General features: G+C 45.1%; 1 protein-coding gene and 1 long non-coding RNA gene across 4 annotated transcripts; one reads left to right on the top strand and one right to left on the bottom strand.

Annotated features, from left to right (window-relative positions):
• Positions 1-1,284: 1,284 nt before the first annotated feature.
• On the top strand, positions 1,285-5,247 carry LOC123165313 (uncharacterized). 2 transcript variants are annotated; one of them, XR_006482927.1, is made up of 5 exons: positions 1,285-1,689; positions 1,830-1,895; positions 1,978-4,589; positions 4,665-4,716; positions 4,823-5,247. It is a non-coding gene; the product is annotated as an uncharacterized lncRNA (long non-coding RNA). The 2 variants fall into 2 exon arrangements; XR_006482926.1 differs by having other exon boundaries at positions 1,978-4,716.
• On the bottom strand, positions 4,389-6,474 carry LOC123165312 (glycolipid transfer protein 3). 2 transcript variants are annotated; one of them, XM_044582940.1, is made up of 6 exons: positions 6,098-6,457; positions 5,685-5,740; positions 5,415-5,545; positions 5,163-5,298; positions 4,796-4,939; positions 4,389-4,696 (listed from the first exon to the last, which is right to left on the bottom strand). In XM_044582940.1, exons 1-6 carry the CDS (start codon positions 6,273-6,275, stop codon positions 4,661-4,663), a joined length of 681 nt encoding a protein of 226 aa, XP_044438875.1. In that variant the 5' UTR covers positions 6,276-6,457; the 3' UTR covers positions 4,389-4,660. The 2 variants fall into 2 exon arrangements, with proteins under 2 accessions (XP_044438875.1, XP_044438874.1); XM_044582939.1 differs by having other exon boundaries at positions 4,389-4,939; positions 6,098-6,474.
• Between the last annotated feature and the right edge of the window lie 3,293 nt (positions 6,475-9,767).

Below are 9,767 nucleotides of genomic sequence, written 5' to 3'. Positions count from 1 at the left end.
CAAGAAGCTTGGTAATGATTTTGACAGTGCAGTTAAGCAAAGATATTGGCCTAAAATCATTTGGTCTCATAGGATTATCTTTGTTTGGGATGAGTGTGATATAGGAGTTGTTGATGCTTTGAAGCTTGATTTTTCCTTGGTGAAAGCCTTGAATAAGCTCATAAAAGTCCTTAGAAATAATATTCCAACAGTTTCCGATGAAAACTCCATTAAATCCATCTGGCCCAGGTGCCTTGTCAGTGGATAAATGAGCAACTACCTCATCAAATGGGGCAGGTGCTAGAACAATTGTTCTATGGTTCAGGGTTAAAAAAACTTGTCAAAAAATCAAAAAGGAAACAAATTGTGAGGATGAATCTATTCAACATCTATTCTTTCCTTGCCACTTTGCTCGGCGAGTTATTTTAGTGACTTTTGACCTTCCACCACTTTTAGTATTTATAATATGTTTTGTTGGTGGGAGGGCTTTGTTTTTAGATGTTCTTTCGAGTTTTTTTAGGGTTTGTATCCTGCTCAGGAAGACGAGAAGACGACGGCTTCCTGAAGATGGAATAATGTTCTCCCCACCTGGGCCCCGTCCCGATGGTATATCTAGCATCGTCGGTGGGTGTGTGGAGGTGTGTCTCTAACGGATTTGTCCTTAGTAGATTTGCTCGGATCTAGTAGTAGTTCGCCTAAGTTCGTCTGTCTTCAGATTGGATCCTTCTAATATACGCTACTCTCCAACGGCGGAGGCTATTGTTCTGGTGTGCTGGTCCTACGGGGTCTTAGCACGACGACTTCCCGACTGTCTACTACAACAAGTTTTGACCGGCTCCGGCGAGGGAGGGGCGATGACGGCGGCGCGCCTTCGACTCGCTTTTTTACTATTTCCGATATTGATGCAGTTTTTACTATTTCCGATATTGATGACGGCGGTGCTAGAACAATTGGTCTACAGATATTGATGCAATTTTTACTGTTTCCGATGTTTGCCATACTGCCATGATTAAAGATGAATAGATTGAAAATTTTCTCGCAATAAATAAATAAATCATAATATGTTTGACACAAAGTTTTATAGGCATTGTCACAACTATATGGTTTTTAGCAAATAAAATTCCTCCACGCATGAGTGGCTGAGTTTTGTGTTCTAGTTGAATGATGAACAAGTTAATATGGCTGGATGCAGGGGCGGATCTACACACCCCAGGCCCCCAGGGCCCAGGCCTGGGGCATGGCTTTTCCTTTTACTACGCTATATGTTTTTCATATGGGCCCGGGGCCTAGCCCACGACATAGCCAAGGCACAGACGCCCAGCTTCCTCAGCCACGACCTAGGCACCGCAGTTCGCACTCACACGCACGCACGCGAGTCAGAGCGGAGCGACCGCGACAGCCGCCTCCCCTCATGTTCGCCGCGCCACCGCCTGGCCGCCGGCGACTTCCCCCACGCCCCGTCCAGTCCCAGGGACTGCCTCGCTCCTTCCCGCTTGTCTCCCTGACATAGCCCGGGGCCGTCGCTCTTCCTCAATCCCCTGCTCGGCTGCTCCCCGCTGCTCAAGACTGTGGATTGCCTGTCTGCCACTGTTGCTCTAGCCAGGCGACGCCGCCGCTCTAATCCGGCCATTGCCTGAATCCGGATTCCCCGTCTCCGCGCCGCCACTCTACTCTGGCCACTCCCCGACTCCGGACTACAATTTAATTGATGTATAGCCCATGTCTGTGTATGATATGAAGAAAGTTTAACTGACCCTCAACTATTCAGTCATCGTTCCTGCCTAATTATATAGTATGTATAATCGATTTGAAACTGAAGCTTTTTTATGTCAATTCATTTCATACTTCAGAAAATAGAAGATAAGATATTTCTCAAGCCTATAGGGATCGCAGAGGGCTTCTACCTCCTCATAGAGGTAAGTTTTAGATTTTAATTATTCATTATTATTTCACTATGTTTATGCCTTTTCTTATGAAATTACATGTTTGATGTCTTAGGTGTTGCTTCTTCTTCTGCCGCAGATGATGTTATGGGAGGCACGAATGAAATAAACAACTGATTTGGTACTCTTATATCCCTGTATTATTTCTGGTTTTATCATGTTTTATCTCTTCTATTGGATTGTTAAGCACCAAGATTAAATTTTAGGATTATTGAACAACTGAATTTATTTGGTTTGTTATTGCATATTATCTTTTTTAAATGTCATGATGTGTTTTTGGGTAGTTATAGGTGCCAAAGTTTTCCCTTGTTGCCGAAAAAATGAAAAAATATACTTTTCGTCCCTCAATTTTTGACGGAGTCATTTGGTCCCTCAACTATGAAACCGGACAATCTGCACTCCAAATTCTTGAAACCGGACACATTTGGTCCCCCGACTCAACTGAAGCGGTATCCATGCCAACTCAGCATTGTTTTGACCGGGTCATGTGTAGGTGGCAATATTTCTATTTCTCTTCATCCATCTCCTATCTAGACATCGTCAAACAATTGACGTGCACTTGCTGCACCACGGCACAACCGTCTACGAGCCAGCGCTGCCACCATTGGTGGCCCAGCTAACGACCACGCACCGCCGGCTGCCCTGCTGGCCACTAAACATGCCGCTCCAAGCCGTCATGCATGTGACTCCGCGCCTCTGGCTGCACCCACTGCCGCTGGACACCTCCGCGCCTCCTCGAGCACCTGCCGTCGTCCTGCGCGACCTGCTTTCGTCCGTAACATCTCCTTGAGGCGTGCCTGCAGCCACCGCCGGCTGTCATGGTCACCACCGACGGGCATGCCCTGTGCTCCTCTATAACCATCCGTGCTGGCCACTCCTCCGGACGCCTGAAGACTACAGGGGGGACATGGCCGCGACCTGCACCACACGGCACGGCAAGCATCCACCACGTCTTCTCCTCGTCCCTGAGTTTTCGCATGAAGGCACGCGGGGAAGTGACGCGGCGCGGCCGGTGCGTGGGGTCCCAGGCGCTGAGCAACAGGAAATACGATGGGAGGGATAGGTTCGGGTTGCGCTCGACGGCGAGGTACGTGCCGAGTGTGAGCTTGTGGGCGAGCGGGGAGGTCAGCGCCACCGCCTCTTCACCACGCTGCTGGATCCAAGTGTTGGACCGCGCGTGAAGGCCGGCGACGACGGCGAGTACCACCACGGCCGCGAGGTGCCCCAGTCCGGCCATAACGGCGACGTGCTCCATCTAGGCAACGAGCAGGTCGAGCCGCGGCAATCCGCTCTCCTGGCGCCGCGCTCATGCTGTCGAGACGACCACCAGCAGCAGCTTGCTCCTTGCCCGCAGACGCCATGTATAGAGAGAGAGAGAGGAACCGGGAAGTCAATTCGGGGGTTTCTTTGCCACGTCAGCATGGATCGGTCAAAACCGGGATGAGCCAGCATCAAGACCGGCCAAAACCGGGAGGAGGATGAAACTTGTCCGGTTTTAAGAGTTGGAGGTGCATGTTGTCTGGTTTCATAGTTGAGGGACCGAATCTAGACTCCGTCAAAAATTAAGGGACGAAAAATATATTTTTTTCAAAAAAAATTGGGCCCGGGTTTCGCTTCAATCCTGGCTCCACCACTGGCTGGATGCGTCATATGTTATCAAATTGCACAATGGATCATGTAGAGCTTAAGATGTACTCCCTCCGTCCGAAAAAACTTGTCATCAAAATGGACAAAAAGGGGTGTATGCAGAACTAAAATACATCTAGATACATCCCCTTTTATTCATTTTGATGACATTTCCGGACGGAGGGAGTACAGCATATGTTTGTATTAATTTCAGTTTGATACAAATCAAAAAAAAAGTTGGATAAGTAAAAATAACTCTGGTGTGAAACGATAAAGCAAACAGCTAAGAAACAAAACTGGCCAAACAGCTTGGTCATATAGCTGTGAAATTGCAAGCAGCTGAGCCGAGATCGATGAACGTCAATGTCATCTTCATCTCAAGATATCAGGTACGTGCAACTCATGGTTTCTTTAGTTTTTGTATATCTTGCGGTGAGCTAGAAGAAAACAACAAAATACATCAGAACTGTTAGAGAAGAGAAGAAGATTCTTGGTGGTTGCTGTTATGAAGGCATGAATGGTGTTGTCACCTTTTCCATTCTCTTCTACAAAAGTTCACGGATCATAGAGCAGAGCATGTAGTACTATAATACTTTTCATATGGTATTCTCAACAATAAAAAAAATGATACTATGTGAGAAAGTAAGTGTATGAGTATGATAAATCAAACTGGGATGAAACTTCAGTTAATTGCTTAAAGATCGCTGAACTTCTCTAGAGGAGCTAGCGAGCACAAGCCTGAATTTTTAATGTTTTCTATTGTTCACGTCATTTGGTTGATGGAAATCAAAAGGTAGAGGTTAAAGAAATACTGCGAGTCACAGGGAAGGAAATTAGAAGAAAGAGAAACAGGAGATGCATTTTGTTTCAGGTAAATAAGTTCTCGATACATCCAACCCACTAAAACTACAAGGGCACAAAGACATACAGCAAAGACATCTGTGACAGCTTAACAAAAAGGGAGTCTGGAACCAACCACCAGCAGTTGCTTAAAAAAACCCACCAACAAAGAAGTCCTTAATCTTCATTTTACAACGCAAGGTAGGTTAATTAGCTTGTGCAGTACAGTAGTAGATATGTACAATCATCAGGTGATTGGCCATCCTTGTTTTTCAGGTGGATTTGAGCCTGTCCAGCTGGTGTTTGACCTGTAGATTAACCATGAACGGTATCAGAAAACACATATCTCTCATGCAATGCAATGACTGATTAATTAAGAAGATGTGCATGTGGATGGGAACACTGACCAAAATGGCATTGATCTCTTCTAGCAGAGGCTGTACAATGGAGACCAAGATCATGACATCTCCTCCAAAATCCTCAGGATCCTGGCAGTTCCCCATCAGCAGCTGAATAAAGATCTCTCTTTCCGGAATGAGACCCAATGCTACCTGACAATTTGCAACTATGCTCAACAGATTAGGTCAGTGGAAACAACTCAAACCAACTGATGACTGCAACTCGGCAAATTAATCTACGCACACGATCGATGAACTAGATTTGCCGCGTGAACAATCTTCAGATAATTGCGAGTAGCTTGTATAGCAATGTAAAATAATACTTCAAATTCTGAAGAAGTCATGATCATGAAAGCAGTATGTCAACTGATCATACCCTGTAAGCAGCTGATGAGATCCATCCATGGAATGGCTTCAGGGTGCTGTTGTATGCTTCTTCCACCATCTTTTTCAGGCTTGAATCTGGGTTCTTCATTAATCTCTCCAGCAAATGTACTGAGAAATTTATCGACCTATACCGAACGTGTTTCATGACACTTAAGAACGAAGGTTTTGAAACAGAATCGATATATATGGTATACAAGAACATATGTTAGATGAGCAGAAAGTTCATGTACAGTTAATTTACCTAGCCAGCCAGATAATAGCCCTGGTGCAACTGTTGGTCTTCTTTGAGGTCCCCTCCTCCACTTCCTCTATCACAATCGCGGTCAAAGTCGCATATTTCGAGGAGTCTCTTGCATGGAGATCTTGTAGTCTCTGCAAAAGATAGATAACTGTAATAATCGCAATTAACACAAGGATTTGGTATGCTCAGTTGCTTAGTGATGTGAACAAATGCAATGCAGAATGCAGAGCAACAATGGGAATAAGATGATTTCGTACAAGGAGCAATTACCTGAACATTTTGCTGAATGTCTTGCCTGAGGACTAGTAACGTTGGCCCAATCTCATCTTTGAGAAAACAAAGTGTTTATTATTTCAGCATTAAATTTACAGATATGATAAGCGAGGGTTTGAAACAGAGTAGCCCTGAAGAAATGTAAGTTCATTTCTACAATTTCCAGTTTCAGTTTCATATCAGTCTAGATGGTGGGCATTTTCATTCCCATGCTTCATGAGAGAGAATATTCCACGATTCGTCCCAACGCAAAGGAAAAAACATCGACAAGTACTTAAAAAGGGTGTTTTTTCTCTCTAGAACAACAGAACAGTTCAATCTTCATGAACTTCCATTCTTACTGAACAAAAGAGTGAAATAAATAGCATGATATATTTTGCATCTGAAATAGTATTGAGTAAGTAACCAACCAAGGACATGCAGAAGCTGCTTGGAGACACAGAGGAGATCCATGGTGGATGACCTAAGTTGCTGCTCCTGCTCCTGTTCTTCACCATCTCCTGGGCTGAGCAAGCAGAGCTCCTCCATGGCCACCCTCAGCTCAGACTTGCCCCTCTCCATCTTCTCCCTTTCTATCTCTGTCTCCATCTCTCCTAGATAGTGTACTAACTTAGCTTGGCATCTGGCTCAATCCCCTAGTTATATACGCACAAATTTAACCTCATTTGCTGCCATTTCTTGGGACAAATGATGGGGTCAACTTCTTGATGCCATTTTTAAATCTAACAATTGTTATGTCTTGGAGCTGTTCTCCACACCCCTCTGTGTGAAGTCAGAGCAGGAAATGGTGTATTGTTAGGAGTAAACTAGGATGTGTGGGCTTCGTCTCCTAGCAGAGGATAGTTTAATTTACTTGATGCAGTTGTCATGGATTTGTTTAACAGTTAACCAGTTCGCCTTGTACTTCTTGAGGTGTACTTAAACCATTGGCCATTAAGCTACACGCAACTACAGCTTGTAAAAATACAGATTTTTTTCTTTCTATTTTAGCGGAAATTTGTATACTAGTAATTCGCACTTATGTAAATAGCAACTTGTGTTCTTTCATTTTGAGACCATTACAAGGCATGCATAAGAAAAAGTTTGAAAAGGATGGAAAACGAACTATTCTGCCGCTGCTCCCTGAGAAATCACCTGACAAAAAAGAACCCATCTCGAGGTGAAAAAATTGTGCATAAGAAATTATACAAGGAGATGAAAACCTCGGGTGCGTGCATCTTCTTATGCATAGGCCAGTGATTATACCTTCTTGCAGCTGTATCTTCTTGATACGACAATGAAGATCAATAAGAGGTGTTAGTTTGGAAAAAGAATAAATAAGAGGTGTTCATTTCTCCTGCTCAATTTGTTACTGTCATTGGTAGTACTCACCCCTCGTGAGTGACATGATATCCTCGAAAAGGTAGAAGAATAAGAATCAGAATGGCATATTATCAGAGAGATTACTTGTGTTCTGCTTTATGTATCATCATGCATGTCATCATCTAGTTTGAAAAGAAAATCAGCATGTCACATCATCGATGAACCCGTGCATCTTCCAAGGCCATTGGCTGGTATAGGAATCAAACCACCTATTAGCAGGGCTTAATTAACTTGGATGCTGACAAAAAACCTAGCAATGGGAGTATGATCATTAGCCATTTCAATCAGTGGTCTAGCTAATATATTGATGCTGATGAACCCTAGCTAGTCCATCACCATCGACCTCTGCTCTAATCATGTTTCATGCTTTCACGCATGAACATGCACGAATTGCATGCGCTCTGCTAGCTCAATCATATTCAACTGTTCCTTCAGTAAACAGTGAGATGTAGGCAGCAAACTGATTACCTGAAGGTAATTAAACTAGCTATCTAGCTGAACCTAGCTCCTAGGCTCCTAGCTACAGAATCCGTGTCGGGTTTGGTCTGGGTTTGAAATCAGAAAAAAGGAAAAAGTCAAATAACGGAACCGATTAGAAGTAATAACTATCTATGCAGAGATGATCAGCAATTGTATAACCTTGACGTCATATATCTATGCAGGGCAGGACCACCGCACTGCAGGATCCAGCTGAACCCAAAGATTAACTATTATGCTAATTAATTTTAATCTTATATACGTGTGGCAAGGCACCGGCCGGCGTATGAGCGCGCTTTGCTTGTCGAGATGGATAGACTTGGATTCATATGATATATGATGCCATGTACCTTACATTGACCAATGGTGATAAGATCGATCGTCACTAGTTAATCAAGAGAGTTTTGTGACTGCACGATCGATCGATCGACTTGTAGTTATGCAGAACAGGACCATTGCACTGCAGGATCCAGCTGAACACAAAGATTATTAACGTATGCATTTGGCCAATTGGAGGTACGTGCCTATCGTACACTGCCTTGCATGGTTTTATATCTGCCGGAATCTTAAGCTGGCCAACCATGTTAGTAGTACTAGATACTCAGGCTGCCCGTAGCGGAGAATTTCATAAGTATCATATATATAATATGAATGTATAATACTACATCTGTAAGACATAATATCATATATTAAGGCAACTCTAACCAATTCCCTAAAAGTTAGTGGAGTATCCGGCCGGGTAAAGTTAGTGGAGGAAAATTATCCTCGTCTATAGGTGGCCGCCCCTAGCCGATCCACTAAACTTAGTGGAGTAAAAAAAATTGCATAGTCTTTTTTGTTTTGTTTTAGCCACACCTAGCCGCATGAACTTCAAACACTTCACAATATAAATCATTGAAACATTGAAATTCAAACATGCATAACAAAACGTCATAAGATATAGTTTCATCATTGTGATTTTTAAATTAAAACATGCATAGTTCACCCAAAAGGCATCACTTCAAACACAATGTTTGATCCAAAATCATCACAAATATAGCATGTATATGTTGTGGTCGAGCTCCTCAATGACATGCACCACCACCCCCTCGGCCACCATCACTCAAACAAGGTCTCGAGGAAGAAAACACCACCACCATCTTCTCAGCCATCATCACCACCACCATTCTCTCGAGCAACATCACCACCACCACCACCCACTCGGCCGCCACCACCATCCTCTCGGCCACCATCACCACCACTACCACCACCATTCTGAACAGATGCTTCCACTTGGGTCAAGTTCTCCCCACGAGTGAGCTCACAATACTTTCTTGATGAGCCCAACTACGACTCCATTTGGCATCATTCGGAGGCGGCCCAAGACATGGAGCAAGAGGAGGTGGACGATGATGAAAAGGAGGCCGAGGAAGAGGAGGAGACCGAGGAGATGGTGGCCAATGATGGACCAAAAATTAGCCTCCAAATTGTTGGTGGTCGTGTTCATCTCTGCACTACGACAACGAAACAAAGGAACTACATCACCACCGGCTACCAACAATCACCTATTGGTCGAAATGTTGAAGATGGTTTTTTTACCTTGTACGCATTTCATCAAGCACTTGGCAGCCACGAGCTTTCTTGCCGGCTGCCGGCGCCAGACGCGCCGGAACTGTGCTAGTGGGTGTCACTGGAGACGCGGCAAGTGCTGTCGGCCATGGATGGGACGCCGGAGTTGACTTTTTCTTCTTCCTCCTCGCCGCCTCCTCGGCTAGGGCGGATGCCACCGTCATCGGCTTTCAAGCCCTTTGGCACCGTCGGGAGCGGTGGGCCATCACCGGAGAGGCACTCACCACCCCAACGGCCTTTGCCGTAGTTGGAGTCGGAGCTTGAACCCGATGGACTTTTTCTTATCCCCAAGCTCTTCTTCGGCGCGGGGGTGGTTTCCGGCGGTGACAAGCTGACAGAGGTGGCCGGCGGGGTGGCGGAATAGTCCCGGCTCTCCATTTCGGCCGTTGGGTCGGTCATCGGCAGCGGCTGCGGAGGGGGTGGCAGCTATGATGGGATAGTCCCAGCAGGAGTTTTGCTCAGCCGCGCACGGCTCAAGCATATTTAGGGCGATTGGGGGGTTTCGGGCGGTGGAGGATAATTTATCCTCCCTTATGGTTTTAGTATACTTCGGCTAGGTGCGGTGTAAGGGAGGATAACCGAATTTATCCTTTCTTAGCGCCGGATAGGGGATCGGTTAGAGATGTCCTTAGC

This window comes from Triticum aestivum, chromosome 7D (genome assembly GCF_018294505.1).
Source record: "Triticum aestivum cultivar Chinese Spring chromosome 7D, IWGSC CS RefSeq v2.1, whole genome shotgun sequence".
Classification (NCBI taxonomy): Eukaryota; Viridiplantae; Streptophyta; class Magnoliopsida; order Poales; family Poaceae; genus Triticum; species Triticum aestivum.
The sequence above is the reverse complement of the archived record's forward strand: the minus strand, read 5'-3'. Positions and strand labels throughout refer to the sequence as shown.

What these genes read in the sequence shown, in the direction of transcription:
- LOC123165312 (XM_044582939.1), bottom strand. Translation starts at nt 6,275, where the DNA reads ATGGAGACAGAGATAGAAAGGGAGAAGATGGAGAGGGGCAAGTCTGAG. An exon ending in GCTATTATCTGGCTGGCTAG is followed by an intron (nt 5,299 to 5,414) that starts GTAAATTAACTG and finishes CGTTCGGTATAG; the next exon opens with GTCGATAAATTTCTCAGTAC. An exon ending in TCTCATCAGCTGCTTACAGG is followed by an intron (nt 4,940 to 5,162) that starts GTATGATCAGTT and finishes GCAAATTGTCAG; the next exon opens with GTAGCATTGGGTCTCATTCC.